This window comes from Falco punctatus (assembly GCF_963210335.1).
Source record: "Falco punctatus genome assembly, chromosome: 4".
NCBI classification, from domain to species: domain Eukaryota; kingdom Metazoa; phylum Chordata; class Aves; order Falconiformes; family Falconidae; genus Falco; species Falco punctatus.
The window spans coordinates 13808370-13830606 of NC_137583.1; the positions used below are offsets into that span (position 1 = coordinate 13808370).

A 22237-nucleotide genomic window follows, 5' to 3' on the forward strand; every position below is an offset into this window, starting at 1 on the left:
TCACACATGAAAGCATGGCAGCTAATCCTCTTCATATTTCTAAATTCAGAGAACGAAAACAAGCTGAGCTAGGGTCTTACCAGAAAAGCTGTAAGATCATTCCTGTTTTACCAAACTCAGATAATTGTTAAGTTTTACAGATGCGGGGCTTCTCTTTCCTTCATGGGCTCTCTTCTCCACCACCCCACCTTATTCTTTTGTGCTCCCCAAGCTGTTTTCCACCATCAGGTGAACAATAATACAAGTCAGTCGTGGGCCACATGTGAGAGTGAAGGCTACCAGACGTAAATTTGCATCTGTGAAAGAGAGAGAATTTGATAAGAGAGTAGAATAATTTAGGTTGGGAAGAACCACTGAAGGTCATCTGGTCCAACTCCTGCATAGGGCCAGCTTAGATGAGAAACTGATAATAACAGAAAAAAAGTGGTAGTATAGAAACAAAACTATTCAACTGGAGACACACTTGTGTCTTAGTCCTAATTTATCTAACTTCAGATACTTATCTCCTTATCTCCTGTCACACAGTAACAAATCTAGTCCCATCTACTCGTTCTCTGTTACCACTGTTGGATAGTACAAAGTATATCAAATGTTTTTAAAATAATTTGACCGCTACTCTCAGCAATGTAGACAGTCTTATCACATAGTTCACTCATGTCTTGCGTTTGTTGATCAGAAATCGGGGCCAGCAGTGTGGCTTTTTAGTTTGGAAATAATATTTCTTTTATGTCAGTTCAGTGGACTTGGGGAATCCTTTGTGAGCTCCTGTCAGGACCTGAGATATGAAGAGATGAACAACACCCTGCAAGGCTTTTCAAAGCCTCCAATACATACAGGTTTTTCCAATTGCTGGCAGATACAGTGGTATGAAAAAGAGATATACCCTGTAGACATGATAAATGTAGCACTGGATATATCATGAAAGAGGAGATCTGGAATAGCAAGACCATTATTCCCATCTGCCTAGGTTTCAAATTAGTATTTCTATAAAGCTGTCTTTTACCCTGGACCAGAGTGAGTGAGGTCAACAAGTCAGATCTTACTTTACTGGGTGATCCAAGATCTGCAGTGTAATGTCATATTAAAACAATAGAAGTCTTCTTCCCAAAGAGATTTTATTCAGAGCACATAGGGGATTGCCACAAAAAAAAAATATATCTGTGGTTCAGTACTTCCATATGGTCAGTACGAAGGGTTTCGTTTGGTTCATGGCACTGAGTTTAAGGCAATAACTTTATTTTCACAAGGTTAGAATGTCATTGTCCAGACTGAGCGCCTTCTCAAGCTAATGTGTTTTTTATCCATTTGAGCAGACTGCTCAGTAGCTGTTTTTAACAATAGAATTTTATCAGGAAAAGTTGTGAGCTTGCTTTTAATAATCTTGTGGTTTACTTCTGATTTAGATAGATGACTGTCATTATTACTGAAGTAAGAACACTTATGTCTCAATTCACTCTGGAAGAGTATCAAAACTGGGTCCTTATGAGCAATGAATAGCATCCTTAGGAAAGAGCAGGCACAGCTCTTGTGGTGAGGCAGCCAGCCATCTTTATATAATTTTTTACTTGCAGAGAGGTTCACTCTGTTAAGCAGGAAAAGTGCTTTGTTTTTATAGAAGTCTTTCCTATGCCCTAGTGCTCATAATATCCCTTCCATTATTCCATAAAATGTATTGTATTTGGATGTCTGTGCTTAAAGAATGTTGTGTTTTCATGCTGTAAAGACACATTGTTGTGAAAATCCATTGTAATAGAACTGTAGACTTTAACATGAAGAAGATTCAGCAATCTGTCACTACTTAGTTAAGTGTATTTGTTCATGTTAAAAAAAAATTATCCACAGCAGTAATTGAGCAGGTAGATGAAGAAAAGCTTCTGGATAGAGATAGAAACTGCCAGTTAAGTCTTTGGCCTGTTAACTAGAGTTTACCACCCTCTGCAGAAGGAAAAGCTTGAGTTTTTTCCTCTGAATGTGTGACAACTCACAATTTAGGGGAGATTTGAGTTATTCTGGCTGTGAAAGTGGCCACAATTGCAGAGCAGTTCTCTGTTAGCAGCAACTGACAGGTCTGGTTATGCCTCCTAGCTGCAGGACTGAAATACTTGGTCTGATAGATTTGAGAGACTTCCTGTTGAAAGAAGGGAATAAATACTCTTTGCTTTTGATTAATGTTATCAAGGTCATTGGTCATTACTAAACTATTTCAGAATAAGCAATATATTCACCTGGCAGAGTTTCTGCGTGTTGCTACTAGGTTAATTTTTCTCATCATGTAGATAAAATATTCTTTATGAGTTTGAGGCTTTTAGTTTAAATTCTCATATTTTGCTCTGGTTTTTGTTACAGCTGCAGCTGGGAAGGGTGACTCGGGTTCAGAAGCACCGGAAGATCCTGAGGGCAGCAAGAGACTTGGCACTAGATACCCTTATAATTGAGTATCGAGGGAAGGTTATGTTACGACAGCAATTCGAGGTCAATGGGCATTTCTTCAAAAAGTAAGAGTACTATGAAGTGATTAGTATGAGAGCATCATGGCACAGAGAGGCTAGTGTCTCTATGGGATAATGCATACTTACAGGGTCTTTGTCAGCTGTGCCATCCATAGAAATGTAAAATCAAATATACAACCTCAGCTTGATGCTCTGCTTATGGACCAAACCCCTCTGAAGTAGATCTGGTAAAATGTGATGATGGAAGTGCATAAGCATCCAGAGCAATAGGGCTGATGGAAGTGCCACTTCCAATGAAGTGAGGGTTACCTGTTATAAGTGCCATGGGAACTGGGTACTTTAGGATTGAGACGTTCTGTTACTTCTCCAGGCCATACCCCTTTGTGCTGTTCTACTCCAAGTTCAATGGCGTTGAAATGTGTGTTGATGCCCGCACCTTTGGTAATGATGCCAGGTTCATCAGGCGTTCCTGCACTCCAAATGCAGAGGTAAATTCTCTCTTCACCATCACTGTAATTGCAAATACATGTTGTACGCAAGCTCAGTGCATTCTCTTTTTATGAATATTCAAACTTAGAATGCAGTAAATGGGGTAAATTCTCTGCATCTCTTCCTTGCTTGATGCTTTATACTTGGAAGATGAGAAAGTTTGGGAACATGAGGTTTTTTCTTTGGAAGGAAAAGGTTTCTTTCATGGCTTTCCTTTGGCTGCAGAATGATGGGGTAAGCAGGTGATAGTGTAAGTAAGAGGAAAAGCATGGGATGAGACAAGAGCAGTGAAGCAGGCTTTTCCCTATGGACAATTAGGGATAATTATTCATGGAATAGATAAGAGCTACTTTGCAGAAGGAGGCTTCCCTCTTGGAAGTAAGAAGAGCAACTTGTGGAGATGTTAGTTTCTTTCTACTTTGTTTAACAAGGTTCGTCATGTGATTGCTGATGGGATGATCCACCTGTGCATCTATGCTGTTGCCACCATTGCCAAGGACACAGAGGTTACCATCGCCTTTGACTATGAGTACAACATCTGGTGAGTCCTTCACCTCGCCCAGGAGCTCTCCACTGCCCTCCTGGACTGGACATCTTCCTCCAGCCCTTTCCTCGCATTCTACATTTTGCTCCGTTTTCTACTGAATTGCATTTTCCGGCTATTCTGTCCAGTTCTGCTGGCATATTCTACAATAGAGGCCATAAGGTAGCCTGCTGTCCTTGCTTTGGCACGTGGTGAGATGTTTAGTAGGAGATGCATTGAATGTCTCTGTACAAGGTTTGAGAAATGAAGAGTGACACAAATTATGTTTGTGTTTTGGAGCAGCAACTATAAAGTGGACTGTGCGTGTCACAAGGGGAACCGGAATTGCCCTGTGCAGAAACGTAGCCCAAATGCTGCAGAACACCTACCTCCACCTGTTTTAGGCACACTGATTGGGGCAGAAACACGCCGGCGAAAAGCTCGTCGAAAGGAATTAGAAATGGAACAGCAGGGCATCGCATCAGATGAGAACAGCAGTCAACAAACGGAGGAAGTTCCTGAGGTACCTGCAGCAGTCAGTGACAATGAGGTAAAACCCTCGACACTTTTATGTATCTTTTTATCATTCAGTGGTGTGCAATCTGATCCAGTGCAGCACTGGGATCTTCAGAACAGAAACTGCAGGAGGCCTTTTTTAAACCTTTACCACCTTAGATTACTATAGGAATCTTGATAACTTTAAAACAGTACCAGATTTTGTTGACATGCTAAGTCTGGGCTTCTCTTTCAGGTGGCAGAGAAGGAGGAGACACGAGGGGAGAAAGAAGAACCTGTAGATGAGCAGGGAGTCTTGGTCCACAGCCGACGGGCAAGTACTTTTCTCAGTCTGGGTATTATCTCCCTTAGGACTTGCTTCATGCGGTGACCAACAGGTCCAAAATAACCAACGAGTTGGTTATCTCACTTCTTCCAATGCTAATTCCAACTGTCAGTGGTCTTCAATACTTTGATTTTTTAAAAAAACAAGCCAAACCAACACATAACCCAGAAAGCACCCAGGCTGACTCCACATCACAGGATTTATGTTAGGGTACTGCAGATTAGAAGGTATATGACAGATTTATTTCCTGTTTGAAAGGTTTAACCGTTATTTTCAGAGCTATTCTATAGTCTCAAACATACCATTAACGAGATGGCACCAGATTCAAAAAAGGTAATTGTGCCCCCTTAATGTTCCTGCTGCCCTTCCTTATCGCCGGTACAAGAATTTATGGAGCCATATAGGAACAGAACAGTTTGGGTTGGAAGGGACCTTTAAAGGTCATCTAGTCCAACCCCCTTTGCAGTGAGCAGGGATTATCTTCAACTAGATCATATGATGAACCAGAAACTGATTTTTGTTAAAACTTGACAGGTTTTGGGGGTTAGGTTTGTTAACATGTATCTGTTCCCTGTATGGCCTCATAAACATGTTGCCATGTCAGAAAAGGATAGGATCAATTGGCAAATGTTAATGAGGGGTAGACCACCAGCAGCACTGTTGCCACAAGTCAACAAAAATTGCTTTGTTATTTGTTACGAAATTCCTTAGTGCTCGCAAATTGTTGTTGTCTTAATCAGTCTTCATGATTGAATTATTTCTTAGTGCTCTTGGACCTTTGATAACACAGTTGCTTCTCAGCCGCCTTCTGTACTGAGGAGAGCTGGTTTGTGGGGTTTTTTTTCCTTGTGCTTCTTATGGCACCTGAGATTGCTCCCTGGATTGGAATGTTTTATGCATGTGAATGGAGCTGTTCTGGCTTTACTTAATTCATTAATTAAAAAAAAAAACTCAAAAAAATTAAAAAAAAACCAAAACAGCTAACACACCACACACACCCAAACAAACAAAACCTAAGGAATTAAAAAAGAAGAAGCGCTCCCATCCTTTTACCAACAAATGTATCGGAGCTAGGAGTTCCCTCTTTTTCATTTGTTCACTAAATACTGTAATCACCTGTCTTCCTCTAATACACTTCCATGTGTAAATTTCCTGAGAATGCTTTAAATATTATAATAGTGCAGCAAGTCGCAGTGCCAAGGGCCATCCAGTGAAGAGATCGTTGGATTATCTCATGGATTTTTTAGAACAGGCAAGATAAAGCAGTCAGTTTCTATTGAAATTTGAATAAGAGCAGTCATCCCTCACGCTGGCCTTAAGCTTGGAGGGAAGATCCTGTTTTAATGCAGGGAAGCTGATCTCTTCCTGGGACAGTATAGTTCAAGATGACTAACTGAAGTGTTAGTTTCCCATGAGCCTGTAAGCCTTGTTCCTGTAGGTTGTACCAGTTAATCTCCTTTAATGAGATTCAGTTTTCTATACTTGGCACCAGGTAAATACCTGTATCTGTAGTTGTCCCAGTCTCTGATTTCTTTGGTGTGCACTGAATATTTTTGAATGGAAAACTGTAAAGGCAAGGCTGCTGTGATTGCGTACTGCTGTGTGCTTTAAGGTTCTTTCTCCTCCCTGACAAGTCTCAGAAGGCACTTGACCCTAACTTCTTGAAATTCATTTGATTCAGCCTGGTTTTTGCCAGTCACTGCAACATTATTGTAGTGGCCCTTTTACATGCGTAATTAGCAGTTATTTCTTGACCCAGCTAGGTGATAAGATTTCTTGTCCTATCTGTTTACCTAATAAATACCTTTGTTTTGCTTCTCTGTTCTCTCACGTTCTGTTTTTCTTATCCACGATGTAAGCTGCTTAGACAGGAGCTTTTATTTTTGAGCTGGGTGATCTCCTGACATCAGGGAAGGAATGAATCTGGATCACTTTAGTCAGTTTGTGTGGTGTTACGCTTGCTGCAAATTACTGATTCCCTTCTGTTGCCTCTGGGTTCTATTTGCTTCTAATGTTTGGTCATTAGCGAGAAGCTCTATTTGTTTCCAAGTCGTCTCTTCACTCTTATTTATTCTTTCTTGCTGTTTTTAGTTCTTCAAAATTATGCATTTCCTTGTGGCTACTTTATAAATATAACTCAGTAGTATCTAAGTGGTCCTATTTAAGAACAAAGTCTAGTTCTTCTGGTTACTCTATGAACACATGATTATGTTGTTATTCTGGGAAATGTGCCATGCTGAAAAATGCAAATATCTGAGAAGAACTGCTTCTCTCTGTCCCCTTTCTGGCAGTTGTTCCCCTTCCTGTGCTGCATCCCATATCTGTTCTTGCCTCCTCCTCTTTATGTGCATAATTTGCAGTGCTGACTTAAGTTTACTGTTGTGTTCTAGTCCCGGGAAGACAGGAAGGTAGAAGCCATCATGCACATGTTTGAAAACCTGGAAAAGAGAAAGAGGAGACGAGAGCAACCATCAGATCGTAACAGCACTGATGCTGAAATCAACATCAATTCTGAAGCTCCTGAGCTGGACGAAATAAAAACAGAGACTCCTGAAACTGAAGATGGAAGTTCAGCACTGAGTGCTGCTGTTTCAAATGTTTCTAACAGTAACAGCAGTACTGGGGTGAACACACGACGGTCTTCACAAGTAGTGGTAAGACGAAGATAGGACTTTTTAATAGCTTATACCAAGCTCAGATGGAGGTTTCAGTCTGGGTGTAGGAAGACTGCTGTTGGGTCTCTCCAAGTCTTCTGTTTTCTGGGCTGAACAAGCCCAGCTCCTTCACTGAGTGGGCCCCTTCTGTACTGGTGTGAGCTTAAGTTGGATTCGTAACTGCAGTGACTGAGGAATTCTTTTGCTTTTTTCTTTGGATTTTTGGCCAGGTCTGCTATGGATGCATGTGTTCCTATTACATGGCAGGGCCCAGATACTTGCCTGGAATGATACATGTCAGCTCAGATCAGGAGTAAGAGCAGTTACCTTGAGACAAGTGACAAGTTTCATGCTTCCACTTTCTTCCTTAAGACCATTGTTCTGGTTGACCCCTTTAAGAATATCGCAGACAAAATGATAATGTGCCGGTAGAAGGGTCCCCAAAGCCATCTTATGAGCCAATACAAACAGTTCAACCAGATTTTATGAGTCAAGTAGTGTCAATAAATAAATCTCAATCCTTGATGCTGTATGCAGAGGAAAGGAATACTGTTTAAAGGTGCTTGGACTAATGACAGTTTGTGTTGTAGGATGCTGTCCCCGAAAAAACAGTTACTAAGCCAGCTCCAGCAAAACCCTCCAGGCCCCGACCAAAAAGTCGCTTCTCTCGATACCGGACCAGTTCAGCACAAAGACTGAGAAGACAGAAACAAGCTAGTTCCCAGCAGGCTGAACTTGCACAGGCTGTCCCAGAGGAAGGAAGCACTGCCAGCTTGGTAACCACAACGGATGTCAGCAGTGTAGAAGGTCCAGGAGAAGGCAGACAGTTGACGGGATCTGACCCAACTGCTGTCCTGGCTGCGGGATCTCAGTCTAATCGAGCTGCAATAAAATACCCCAAAACTAAAAAGGTATACTTGATTGAGCGTTCAAACTGGAGAGGGGAAAAAAAGGTTTTGTGTGTCCTTTGGGGAAAACTTGGCTCAGGGGAAACAGTTCTTCAAAATAGTTGGAATTATGTGACTTTATATTGACTGTGTTATTTGTTCTGTAGTGGCTAAGAGCCCTCATCATGGTTCAGAGTCTGGCTGCTCAGCCCTGTACACAAAAAGATCAGAAAAAGAAATTAGGTGATCTCTTCAGCAAGTCTACATAGACCTTAGATGCTGACAGAGTGGTACAGGTACAGTGGGAAGGGTCTCGCGTTTGAGTACGGCAGAGAGTCTAAAAAGAGTCAAGTTAAACAGCTCTGTGTGTGCAGGGAGAAAACTGCTTCCAGCTTGAGGGGCTCTGGGAGAGAAGGGTTAGAGGGGCTTGGCGACATAAGGAATTGGGTAACAGAGGCTGAGCCCTGGGTGAAGGAATCAAAAAGCAGATGTTTCAGTACTGGCGTGGAGGGCAATGAGAGGCTTGGGAGGTGGATGGCACAAAGGCCGTGAGGACAGCAAGCTGTGTTCCTGCAGGGGAACAAGGTACTAATAGAAGGATGGGGAGAGCTGATGTGTTTGGATTGATACGCAGTAAGCTAGAAAAAGATTCTGGCAGCAGCCTGCAAAAGTAGTTGGTACAACTCAGATGGGGTGGCTGGCATTTAAAAACTAGATGCTTATAGTTTGGAAAAAGAGTATTAGCTTTTGGGCCCAAAAGAAAGGACATTAATTAGAAAAGGTTGGATGCATATGATCTCAAGAAGTTTTCTGTGTATTGCCAATGACTTAGGAGCAAGGAGAAAAAGCCTGTTAACCAAGAAAGTTACCCTAAATCAAGCAGCAGAAAGGTATAGTGAGACTTCTTTGAATAAACAACAAAACCGCCTTGAAATAAGCAGGGTCTTGAATCTTGTGAAGGATATTAAAACAAAAGTTCTCTTCTGTATACCAGCAAGAGAATGAAGAGAAAAAAGTGGAGCCATTATGTAGTAAAGATTAGTTGGAATTTAAAAATAAATTTAGGATAGTAAAAACATGTTTGATGTGGGAATCAATGGCAGTACCTTTTGGGGCATAAATTAATACATTTAGGCTTGCAGCTAGAAACTAGTTTTGAACACAGTGATCGAGTTTTGGAAGAACGTTCTAATGAGATTAACGGAGCGTAAAATCAAGCTATTTTTATAAAACTGGATTGCCTGTCATTCTGCCTGCAACAGATGAGAGTTGGGTTTGATGCAGGAAGTCCTGGCTGTTTACCTTCCCGTTGAGGAGGAAGGAGATTTTAGCGTGTGGGCTGACCTGAGCATTGCTTCCCCATACGCCTTTGTGCCATGTTACCTTTCTTCACCTATGCTAGTTGCATTGACATGTGTGTTTTCTCCTTCAGTATCTTGTTACCGAATGGCTGAACGACAAGGCAGAAAAGCAGGAGTGCCCTATTGAATGCCCTCTGCGCATTACTACAGACCCAACAGTTTTGGCAACTACTCTAAATATGTTGCCAGGTCTCATCCACTCCCCACTAATTTGTACCACACCTAAACACTACATCCGTTTTGGTTCACCTTTCAACCCTGAGAGACGTCGAAGGCCCTTTCTGTTGGATGGAATTTACAGCTCCTGTAAAAAGGTATTTTTGCTCATGTCTTACCTTAGAAGTATAGAATGATTTAGGTTGGAAAAGACCTTTGAGATCATCAGGTCCAACCGTTAACCCAGGACTGCCAAACCGTCACTCAACCATGATGCTAAGCACTGCATCTATGCATTTTTTAAACGCCTCCAGGGATGGTGATTCCACCACCTCCCTGGGCAGCCTGTTCCAGTGCTTGACCACCTTTCAGTGGAGGAGCTTTTCCTAATATCCAGTCTAAACCTTCAGGAACTATACAGTCATCAAGCTTTTACTGGCACCCTTGTAAAGTTGCTGTGTTGTTTTTGAGCCTATTTGCATGTATTCCTGCTGAGCTGGCCTTACCTGGTGTGTCCGTGCAGTTTGCAGACAATGACTGCTGACCCTCTGCTGTTGGGGTTCAGTCTTCATCCTTGCCTTTTCCCATGGTCAAATTACTGTTCTGTGACTCTCCTCTTAGAAACATGTGCTTCCAAGTCTGCAGTGGCTGTTTATTGTCCAGCAAATGCAATTCAAGGAGTTTTAATTGTTACTCTTAGAATGTTTTATGTTACTACTTTCACAGAGGATGTATTAGCATTGTGGGGATAGGACAGTGTTGCAAAAGACCTCAAGTCAAGATCCATTGTCTTTGGAAAGTCTTTGTTTAGCAAAGCTTTGAGTTTGCCTGTTCACAAGAGCAAGCCCACAGCTCTTTGTCTGGTTTGGGATCATAGACTTGTCTATCCACATAGATACTTGTGGCCATGCAGGAAGCCTGAACTGAGCCCAGCTGAGGACTTCATTCCTCCAGAGATCGTACGTGGCTAGTAAATGCTGGCATTTAACCCTTCTTCAGGGAAACAGTAGTCCGTGTTAGTTTGTTCAGTCAGATTTCTGACAGGCAAGATGGGTTCTGACACCTTTGCTCAGAGGCTTTTCCAGTTTCTGTGTGATTACCTGAGAACAATTTTATGGAAATCTGTTCTGATCTTCCAGTCTTGGCAGCTTTCCGAGTCAAGTACCATGTCCTGTTTCTTTGCTTTCTTTTGAGGGAGTTTTTTCAGAGAGAAGCTTTGGACTTTACTGCTTCCACCTTCAGCCAATTTGTCGTGCACTAACAGGCACCCACAAAAAGAAACCAAGGTCTCTTTTGGGTATTTCCTTTGTAGATAAAGCTCTCGAGAATTCGTATTTACTCATATGAACAAGCCTATGTTTGTTTCCATGTCCCTGGGCAAAGTGCTCATGCATCTTTAAGCTGAAAACTGCAAGGTTGAAACTGGTTTTTTGAACCTTAACAGTGTCTTTGAGCCTCTTTAAGAGTTATTCCAAGTTCTCTGCTTGGTGCGTTTGCTGTACAACTAGCCAGCAAGCTCACAGTTGAGTGAAAACTGTTGTCATGGAACAAGTCTTCCAATCTCTTGCTACATTTGGTTGTTTTCTAGTCATATGGTAATTCTCACTACTGGAGAGGGAATTGACTAGTCTCACTATGGATAACTTCTGTATAGTCTACATCTGAATCTGAGTGTTCAAAACTGGACGTTGTGTTGCACCTGGGGCATTTTCAAAGCAGAAAGTTGCTCTGTCTTGTAGTCTATGCCCATTTTGTGCATCCCGGTATGATTGAGTTTTCTTTGATAGGTTGATTTAGACTTGCATTCAGTTCATGATTTACTGTGTGTGTTAGAACAACCCATTAGTTTTCTAGTCTGTAATTTTAGAAGTGATTGTTTCTGGCTTTATATGGTACTTTGTTCTAGTGTGTGCTGAGCTGTGTCCTGTTTTTCCCAACCCACTTCCCAATTTAGCCAGAAAATCTTGAATACTGTCTTCTAGTATGTTCTTGTTTGCCCCAGGTTGGTTTCATCTGAAAACTTAAGTAAACTTAAGTAAACTGTTCCATTATCTAAATAATTAATAAAATACTGAAAGCTTCTGTGTCCAGAACAGATGTTGCAGGAAGTAATTTTTTATGTTTCTATTTTTTGAAAATAAATAATAGATAACTAGTAAGGAGTTTCACCCACTTTGTAGGAATTCCCCAGCTTTTTCATGGCAAATGATTGGTAACATTCGGTGGTTTTATCACTGACAGTTTGGAGAGGTAGAAAAAGCCTGCTTCTCATGTTCAGGAATGTTTAGAAGGAAGACCTCCTTCTTAGTCACCTGAGGTCTAGAAATGGTCCAGAACTTGATGACATTGTTCTCTCAAGACCTGATCTTTCTGTCCTGTCTGTTTCTGACTACTCAGTCAGGAAGGTTGATTTATAAAGGCTGTTGAAATAAATCATGTATTTTCTTGGAATGTCATCAGGCCGCTTCCTTAAACTACTGAGGACTGTGCCAAAAAACCTCAGCTGATGATCTCAGTTTGCATCCAAAGCATGCCAATGTCTGAACCTCGCAAGGAAACCGAACTGTTTAACCTGCTCACGTTAATCACACATGGTACAGTGACTTGGCTGTTGGATCAGATGCTGCATTTGAGGTAGCAGTGCTCCAGTCTGGCTGGCACGTCTCACTTTTCCTGGTGGCTGCAGCAGAATCCATTGATTTTATATTTGAACGGAAAAGAAGCGTCTGCTATATGGAAGTGAAGGCCATCAAAACAGATCCTATCACCTGCTCTTCATCCTCATATTGAAGTTTTTCACTTTGAGGATTTGTTGCCACTGAGTTTCTGATGTACTTTCATTGATACCCTTGAGGAATCATAAGACATATACGTGTATCTCTAATAGGGTACATATTGCTGGCATGCAGATGAACTGTAGATTACTGAAAGGTAAATTTAGGATTTTACCTAAAGGGAGAAGAGAAGGCTGGTAGAGTCCCTTGGGTAAAATGCACAAGTGCAGATTACTGTTTGGGTTTTTTTCAGCAGTTTGCTGTCATTTTACTGAATCACCTGTGTGTTTTCCCTTTCATTGTGGCAGTTATTTTTTTATAGTAAAGTAAAGGTTTCCTGCCTGCCATCCTGAGTCAGTTTGTATCAGGATGCAGGGCTGGCACACCCACTGCAGCAGCTGATTTGCTGAGACTGGCATGGGATGTGAAAGATTATTTTCTCCATGTTCAGGAGACCACCATGACATTTATCTCCTTTATTAGTAGGTGAATAAGTGATTTGCCTTTATTATGTTCTTATTTTAGCCCCCTTGCAAACTGCTGCTTGCATTTTATCAGATTTTTTGCTCTTTGACTCTGGCAGGGAGCACAGTCCTGGAAGAATTATGTGATTAGACTCAGCCATTTCTCTGCTGGAATTGTTAGAGCAGAATCTATGTTAAGCTCTAATATGCCTTAGTGGAGCAGGGGCACAGTGTGTTTGTGCTCCTGGGCAGGAAACAGCTTTTTTTGCCAAAATCGGGGTTTTAAGATGATTCATCGTATTTATCTCCCTTTTCTTTTAATTGAGAATGCTTTTAGTAGTTTTTAGCTGCCAGGGTTTTGCATTTTATCTATTTATAATTTGCTCTTTACTTATCTTTGTGTCACTGCTGAAGACTGCTGATCCCCAGAATACATCTCATCAAGAGCACATAGTCAGCCCCATCACAGTAGGTGGTAGACTCAGTGCTAACAGCTGTGTTCTAACAGGTTCCTGTCTGAGCGCATGCGAAGGAGGTAATATCAGTGTTCTGAGCAGTCTGCCCTGCTGCACAGAAGTGTAGGAGTTTGAGTGCATCCTGCAAGATTACATAGAAAGTACAGGAGGGGTTGCACGTTTATGTAGTCTTGTTCTGTTTCAGCGCTGGATCAAACAAGCCCTGGAAGAGGGAATGACTCAGACCTCACCAGCTCCGCAAGAGAACAGAACCCAATGTCTATACCAAAGTAACGAGAACAGCAGTTCTTCCAGCATCTGCAAAGATGACACAGGTAAGTGCTCAGCACCATCAGGGCAGTGTGGGTGCTTGAGTGAAACTGGGGAAGCTGCTGAATAAGAAAGGCAGCTGTACAGGATGACATACTAATGTGTACTGCTGCTGGATGGCACAGCTTTGTGGCAGGTGTGAATGTTACTTTTCCATTCATTCAAATTTCTGCAGACCCATTCTAGCCTGAGCATGTGTAAAGTTTCTCAGTATTTTCCTGTGAAAAGATAATCACTTTATTTTGTATCATCACCCTCAGGCAATCCTTTGTCCAATGGCAGGGAAGGGAAAGAGTACAGTATCATCTCTTTTCAGCAGGATGCTGTTAGAAGGACAGCTAAATGTCTACTGACTATAGGAAGATGTAGCAAAGCCTCACAGACACGTATGTAATAAGCGAATTAAGTAAGTCTCAAAGATAGACAAACCAAAATCTGTGAGTGAAGTAGCAGAATGGTTTAATATTGTGTCTGAATCTTTCTACAAGGGTGAAGATCTGCCCAGTTAGGGATCAGTTTTCCACGGATGACAAGACAGGAAGCTAGACAACACACAGATAATGCAGAATCGATTATTGAAAAGTAAGATGAATAGGAAATGAACAGAATGCCATAACCGATAAAGGCACATCCCTGAGCAAGACCTGAAGAAGCAAACAACTGAATTGCAGAATTTACTGAATACTCTGTTTTGTTTTGTTTTTGTTTAAACTGAGCATCAAAAAAAGATACTATTTTGAATAGGGGTAGGCCTGAGAGAAAGGCGTTAATCCTTTGTGGGAGTGAAATGTACTTGGGCTGTATTGATGTAGCCTATAGGGAACTATTAGGTTCAGATAATAACTGAGCTGCCTGTGTTTTCTTTACAGCAATGAATGTGACATGTTCTCTGACCCCTCTCCTCCACTCTCCTCTTCTCTCCTCTTTCTATCCTTCCTGTCTTCCTTGTCCCTATCTCCCTCTACTGCTTGCTTCTACTTGAAATATTTCCTTTCCTTGTTCACTGTATATTCCTGACTGTGCATTGTTCTGTTGCCAGTATCTAGACACATCTCAAGATTGGTATAGAAGTACTTCAGAGGTACCTAATTTTTAGGAATCTTTCATAGTCACACTGGAGTCCCATGGGCTCTGTTTGGGCTGGGAGTAGGGGGAAGGAGACGGCATGTCGTTTGCACATGGTTAGTGGTTAAGGTTAATGGTTCAGCCCTGTCCTCAGCTCAGTTTGTTTTTCAGACTTGCTGAGTCCCCTGAAGAAGTGGAAGTCTCGCTACTTGATGGAGCAGAACGTTAAGAAGTTGCTGAGGCCGTTGTCTCCTGTCACCCCTCCACCTCCCATCCCTTCAGTTCCTGGCTCAGTGAGCCCACAGCTGGCTACGCCTGGCTCATCGCTGCCAGGAGAGGAGGAGAGTCGCAGTGGTTACGGCATGATGTTCTCACCAATTCCTTCTCTGGCTGCTAGTCGCTGCAATACTCCACTACAGTTTGAGGTAAATCTGACTGGGGACTGGGAGTGCTGAAAAGGGAGTTTCTGAGATTCCTTAGTTTTCTGAGTGTTGCTACTTTGCAGAGGGCAGTGACTCCTGCTGTATTTCTCTGATGGCAGTGTACCGCTGAGAAACCTTCCTTTCTGATTCTGTTTTAGGCCTTCTCGGTAGCATGGAAAGGAAAGTGCTTGGGAAGGAGGCCTTAACTGTGCCATCACATGCACATGCTGCCTTCCACTGATAGGTGCTCAAAGGATATGACATTTCTTAAAGCTGTCCATTCTCATTTATTCTCTTGACTTCAGCTGGAAAGGTGGCCCAAGTGGATGGAAGGAGACTTTTGTTTTCTAGTGTAATGTCTGTGAAAGTTCACTATAGCGTTCGGGGAATCTTATTTTACCTTTTGGGCAAACCCAGACTTTCCATCTCTCCCATGTTCTCAGACTAAATGCCATAAATGGCTTTCTCTGTGTTTCATGGTGCAAACTATCTGACAGCATCAGAAGTGTAAAGAATAAGCTGCTTTTCTTAACGTTTGTGTCCTCTGTTTTGGGTACTAAGATACAGAATGAAACACAGTAACCCAGTCCTGCCTCTGTGCTTCCAGGAAACTTTAGAAACCACTTAACCAATGGAGTTGCCATCCAGCCTGGGGCCAGTTCCTGGGGTAGTCTTTATTTAGAATAGTCATTCCTAACCACTGTGCTTGTTTTTTAATTGATTTTATTTTGCTTCCTGACTTTTGAAGTAGGTGAATAACAAGATGCTTTTTCTTCCTCTAGAACGTATCGTCCCCTGAGAGTTCCCCTGCACATAGACCTGAGTCCATGTCACCTGAGGTAGTTATCACACCACCCTAATTGCATTTGGGGCTGGGAACGTGTGTGCTTGTGTGTGTATTTGAGGCCATGGTGGGAGGGAAGGGACGAGAAGTGTGGAGACTAGTGGGAATAAGAATGGAGTTTAGTCACAATAAGGCTGAGGAGAGTTTTCAGGTTATCACAAGAGAGCAAACAAATCAAAGACTGGAATTTATTATTCGCTTGTTGACACTAGTGGGAAACAAGCATTGTGAAGACTTGTTATGTCTCAGCTACTGAGGTGAAGGCAAGAGGTCTGGGGACCCTGGAAATACCATCATCAACTTCAGCCCCAGCCCAGCAGATAAGTGGTGTGTAATATTTACTCAGTACAAGCAAAATGACTGCTGAGGAAGAAAAGGGAAGGCATTCATTACTGGTTTTGGCTTATGAGGACACAGTGTTGCACCTGACCTGCTTTCTTCAGCCTTAATTTATCACCTGCTCACTCACAGATTTACAATGTTGAGGAGATGCCAGAAGGTAGTATTTTTGTGTACCTGCTGGCCTGTTGTTGTAAAGTAGGAGGTGAAGTAGCTTGCTCAGAGACTGTTTCATAGTAGAAAATACATGCTCATCTCCAGTGTGATAGATTCCTCTGCCGTATAACGTCTCCAAGTAAACATTCTCAGCAGCAGCAGTAGTCTCAGTAGCAGAGCTGGTGCCTGGTGCTGCTGTGTTTTTCCCTAAGCACTGTAGTCCTGCAAAGAGGATGAAATCTTGTCAGATATGCTCATTGTCTGAGGTCCTGACATATTAACATGGTGAAGGAGATGATTATGCTGTTGCCCCGAAGGGTTTTTTTGGCACTTCAAGTAGATAAATGGATATACTGTTGTGTCAGTGTCTAGTGCTCCAGAAACTGTGTCAGCACAAAGATGATGCCATTATGGTTTTGTTAGAGAATGTAAAGTGTAGAAATGCAGTATAAATGAAATGAATGTACTATTGTTAGAGATTTCCAAAGTTCACAATAAGTGAAAACAAATAGCTTGGAGGTTCTGGGCATTTTATTGTTAGGAAGTCAGTAGTGGCTGACTTGGGACAGGCAAGAAGTGGGCTAATAAAGCAGCAAATGGACAGCAGATCTTTTCTGTTCTCCCCCCATAATGAACCTAGCTAGTGCTATGCGTTAACAATGACTTTGGGACATATGAGGCAATTGGAAGTGCTGTTTTTTTCTTCACTGACTGCCCGGTGGTAGTGCTGAGCCTCATCCTTTTGCTACAGTAAGATTGTTAAAGGGGAAAGGGCATCTCATACTGGACAGCTAAACTGATTTATTATTTAGTCATTGCCCTGTAGCATGAGCAAAGCAGTGCAGGGAAGGACCAAAAGGATAAGAAAGAAACTGGCAAAGCAGTAAGCTAGCATTGTGCAGAGTACTTTCTAACTAAAGTTTCTCTCCCCACCCTTGCCTGATCCTTTTCCTGACTTCCCACCTCCATCTCCTATATCCTTCTTGGATTTTCCAGCTCTGCCTCCGATCTGACCTGGATTTAAAGGGTGGGTACCTAGATTCCAGTGCAAACACCTGCCCAGAACGGCCATCGCTGCTCAGCTTTGGATCCTCTGATCTGGCTCCACAACCCTCCATAAACTCTACTTCAGAGATGAACTTCCCAGGAAAAAGTGGGGAAGCACAGATGCTGCTAAGAAGCTCTGATCAGGCTTTTCGGACAGAGTTTAATTTAATGTATGCCTTCTCCCCATTGAACGCTATGCCACGTGTAGATGGGTTGTTGCGGGGATCTCCTCCTTTGGGAGAGAGGAAGCCAATGAATTCGGAAGCAGGATGCTGCAGCTCTCCTGCCGAAGGATATTTCAGCAGACACGAGTCAGGGCTGCTTAAAGAGACAGTGCATGGATCCATGTCTCCCTGCAGTGAGAGGGCTTGTGAAGGTGTCAGATCTGCTCCCCAGAACCCGCCACAAAGGAAGAAGGCAAGTATTCTTGTAAAAGAACTGTTAGATTGCAGGAACCTAAGTGGGGAAGAGTAAGTAAGCGCCATGGGAAAGATGTACAGGCAGAACAAAGAGAGCAGAATACAACTAGAACATAGTCTGGGTAAGTAATCCAGGCAACCAGTGCCTGGATGAAAACAGTCTAAAAGTTCTTAAAAAAGAGTGAGCTACCCTTTAGGCAGGATTTTGATGTGAGAGGTGGAAGAAGAGGACCACAATGAAAATACCTCTTCAAGGAGCACAGAGAGCATGATGCTAGCAGCTTTCATAAGCGGTTGTTAAACTGAGGTAAGACCCAGAGCAGTAACACAGTGCAGCTGTACTAGTTGGTGGAGGTGTTATTTATCAGGATGAAAAGGGTTGTTACTAGGATAAACAGGGTCTAATGTTTCAAAACAAAACACAAGCTGTTTGTTAGAACATATTAGAACATTTCCATTAATATGGAAACATAGTTACAGTGCTGGAAAAGTAGATGAAAGTTGTTACTTAAATTGTAGCTCTTAACTGAAACTGGGAATGTTGTTTAAAGAAAGCAAATGTGTGTTGGTTTCTAATAGCACGCCAGTGACCCTCATGGGACTAAAACCGAGTGGAAATGAGCAGTCAGGTGTTGCTATAATAAAACTGGGTGCTCATGGGTCAAATAAACATACGCTTGTGTAAATGTGTATTGGTGCCTTTTCCTGTGCTTGGGTTTTGTGTTTGTTTGGTTTTGGTTTGTTTTTTTATTGCAAGTGTGGTAACTCAGATCACTTGTATAAATGTCCAGCTGGATGGAATATCTTATTTCCATTCCATTTCTGGAGGGTTTTGATTTTTTTTCCTTTAGTTTTCTTTTAAAGTTACACTTCTCTTAAAACCTTTGTATGCTGAGTTACTTTTGGAAATACCCTGTTCAATATTTTAGCATCGTAAAGCCTTCTGTACAAGCATTGAGTCATAGCTGATAAATTCTTCAGCAGAGCTGCCTTCTGTGAGTCCTTTGTGGCTCTCTGCCTCCTAATAACTCTATGAGGAAGGCACACTGAAAGGTAAGTGCTCAGCTGAAAGTATTTGTGTATTTTTGTTTCTGCTGTCCCTATGTTATGAGACTGCGTTATCTATGACCTTTTGGTCTGTGTCTTTGAGAAATCTGAGGTTGCTTTGCACAAAATACACTGCCTTTGCTAAAAGTAGTTTGTTTAGGTGGTAGTGCTGGAAGTTTGCAGTACCACCATAGCAAAAACCTGCTCTAAGCAGGTTAAAATTCTGTGCAAGGCTTTACCAAGTGTTTAGCATTACTGTGGCTGAACTAATACAGATGAACAGGAGACTCTGAAGATACCAGTTCTGTGAAGAAGGCTCTTATTATCTGTTTTGGAGATGTACAGATACTGATAAACATTTCCTGTGATGTCACAAACCAGAGTGAGTGAGTGAAGTGTTGACAGGAGGAGAGTATAGAGGCTTGATGCTTGAATATGCAAGTGTATACTGAAGAAATGTGAAAATCCATGTTGTTAGAGAACCAAACTAGCTATATATTTCTGCTGAAGTATTGGTCGTAAAGAGTAAAACATGGGTGAGCGTAGCAGTCAGTGAGTGGTCCAGATTTGTACCACTTAACTCTTCATCCAGAGTGTCTGCAGATTCAGGAAGATTTTATAATCCCAATATACCTTTTAAAAGTTTCATCTGCAAACCCAGAGAAATAGATTTTTAAACCAGTGTGTGGTCGTGTTCCTCCTCCTGTCCTTGTCCATTGCATTCCCTGACTCATGGCTGTATTTTTCTCTCTCAGGTATCTCTACTAGAATACCGCAAGCGGAAACAAGAAGCCAAGGAGGGAGGCGATTCAGTGCGATGTGCAGGGACTCCTACCCGACAGGGCAGCAGTAGTTCTGTGACTGATACAGATGGCAACAGCCTGCCGGGCTCCGTAGTACGAACCCCATCCTCCCCACAAAGTGGCTTCTCCCCTTCTCATCCCTCCCTGCCTCACGTAGAGGACATCAGCCCACCAGACTCACGGGGGGCTAGTTCCTCAACATCACTCAGCAAATCCCAGGAGAACATCAGCAGTAGGTGGTGAGTGTTATCCTTCCAAGCAAGCCAGAGATTGCTCCACAGAGAAGGACCAAACTCTCTAGGGCACCTTTCCATAACAGTATGTGCGGTTGGATGGATTCAGTCAGGTCTCTTGACATTGTTCTCTTTTGTAATTGCTAAACAGCTGTGAAGGATGCCAGCAGCCTTCTCAGCCTGCCCTTTAGTTCTTGGTTTAGGTATCAAAAATCTATCTTGAAATATATGAAGTTAAACAGTTGTCTCTCTTCTACTAGTTTACTTTTCAGGTTTCAAGTTTGAAGGTCTTGCTCTTGCAATGAGAATTTAATTCAGGTCTTTTCTTGCTGAACCTCCACTCTTTTTGAACATGAGCAATATTGTCAGCTCCTGTTCCGAAGGAAAGCTAACAGCACCCTCTGCAACTTTGCATTTGAGAAGCAGGGACAGTGAAATAAGTCCAGCTTTCCTAATGCCTTGCACATAGAGCTTGAAGAGCGGTTACTAAACTGCAGTTGGTGGCTTGGCAAAGGCATGGAAAAACCACCTTTATCGTGTTACCATGAGAAGGTTTGATAAGGGAAAGGCTGGTCTTCAAACACTTTTGAACTTGATAGCAATGTCTGGTCCAAAAAATTAAGTACTGAAGCACTGAAATGTAGAGTATTGTGTTATAGTGTCAATGCAGTGATGGTTAGGATGTTCTGCTGATTAGAGCTATGTAGTACAATGGCTCTACTGCTTTGTATTCGAGTTCTGTTCATGCACACCACAGGCAAAAAGGCGTCCCTTTCTTAATGCTAATTCTCCAAACGAGCTGCTGTGTCACTGCTCACGTAATGGCAGGGGAATGTACAAGGGAAGAGGTGCTAAGCAATGCTGAAGGCAGTGAGAAGTATGAATTCTGTGTTGAAAGTGCTTGAGAAACATAGTTTTGGGTGAACTTGCAGGAGTAGTAAGATCTGTTTCCTTCCCTTTTCCATCACTCTTCAAGCAGAGATTAATAGAAATAATTTGTCTTGTACCTCTCTGACAGTACTGTGTCTGCCGGATGACCTTCTGCCACGTGTTGGGACTGGCCACGGCTGAGGCAGGCAGCTGATGATTAGTTTATAATCATTGTTTTATAATCAAATATTACTCTGTGCAAGTGTTGATATCCTATGCCCATCTCCTCCTGTGCCACTTCCTTCTGCCTGTAAAAGGGTGAAAGAAAAACCTAGCTGAATGAAAAAAAAAACAAAACACCCTGGTTTGGGGTGAGGTGTCTGTGGCAACCTTGCTGTAGTACCATGTTTTATATTCTCTGAGCTTCATCTGCTGGTCCTCAGCAGGTGCTCTGGCTTCTGTTTCTCACATGGTTTCATGAGTAAGTATTGTGTGGAAATAAAGACTGTATTGTTACGGGGCACTGGATATAAAGTTGAAACCATGCTGATACACTTTGAAATAGGATTAAGCAGATTTGCTGCCTTTTAAATTCTTGTTCTGTGTTTTAATGGGCAAGGCTAACAATCGTTCAGTCACCTTCTACTTTTAAAAAATATATCAGAAACTGCCTATTACTGAGTTAAAGTTGTGACCCAATTTCATCTTTAACTCAGAGTGCTTAAATTTCAGATAAATTTCCAGACATTCACAATAATACAATATTAGGGACAGAAGAAAATGGTGGGAGCTAAAATTATGTGCCTTAATTTTTAGAGTTGTCCAGATTTTTGCTGAATTCTACAATAATTGCCAATAGCTTTCATTTAAAAAAAATTAAGTTTCTGTCTCTTTCAGTTGCCAAGATACAGCCATCACAATGTAAACAGATGTGCTGCTGCCCAGTAAACCCAGCCTTGCAGAAAACTGTCTCCAGCAAAACAATAGCAGCAACGAAGGTGTGAATTCACCCCCTCACCCCATTCACCTCCATGAGGTGTGAACTCTGGCCCCTTCTCTGTTTGCTTCAGTGAGGGGTGAACTTCAATGTCTGGGCTATTTATTTAAAAAAAGAAAAAAAAAAAGAAAAAAAAAGAAAGCAAAGCTAATGTAAAGCGCAGTTTTCAGTATATCTTTAAAAAGAAAAAGCACTAAACAAAAATATGTTAATATGGTGTTAAGCTGCATGCTTACATGGTATGCAGTGCATTTAATATTATACTAAATATATAAATTCAGGTATTTTTAAGGCGCACATTCTTCAATGTCTAGGGTAAAGGCATTGTGAATCCCTGGTCAAGATGCTTCTATCTTATAGGTTAAAACGCATACTTTTAAAGAGATTTGGTTGGCCCTGTGCATGGCAGATTGAATACTGACCCAGGGGTCTGGGGTTTGTTTGTGGCTCTGTTTTTCTTGTATAGATTGTCTTTAGGAAAGCCACTTCACCTCTTTTTCACCCTCAGACCAGACACTTGTAATATATAATGGGACAAGATCTAGCACCAATCTTGAGCGGAGAGTTTTCACATTGCAAAATAAATGGGACAAAGTAACATTAATGGGCAA

The 22237-nt window shown here is 41.9% G+C and overlaps 1 protein-coding gene across 2 annotated transcripts in view; it reads left to right on the forward strand.

The window, feature by feature from the left end:
* Positions 1-22237, forward strand: part of SETD5 (SET domain containing 5) — a 66257-nt gene that overhangs the window by 37958 nt on the left and 6062 nt on the right. Inside the window, exons 9-22 of one of the 2 annotated variants that reach the window (XR_013927844.1) lie at positions 2347-2495; positions 2821-2938; positions 3371-3480; positions 3766-4012; positions 4214-4291; positions 6694-6957; positions 7548-7868; positions 9277-9519; positions 13260-13389; positions 14621-14874; positions 15654-15710; positions 17207-17674; positions 19479-19765; positions 21527-21627. Coding sequence is in view for 1 of the 2 variants with exons in the window: in XM_080385595.1 (XP_080241721.1) it covers positions 2347-2495; positions 2821-2938; positions 3371-3480; positions 3766-4012; positions 4214-4291; positions 6694-6957; positions 7548-7868; positions 9277-9519; positions 13260-13389; positions 14621-14874; positions 15654-15710; positions 17207-17674; positions 19479-19765 (2726 nt within the window). In the remaining variant the exon portion in view is untranslated. The remainder of the gene's footprint in view (positions 1-2346; positions 2496-2820; positions 2939-3370; positions 3481-3765; positions 4013-4213; positions 4292-6693; positions 6958-7547; positions 7869-9276; positions 9520-13259; positions 13390-14620; positions 14875-15653; positions 15711-17206; positions 17675-19478; positions 19766-21526; positions 21628-22237) is intronic. The other variant, XM_080385595.1, reaches the window with a different exon arrangement.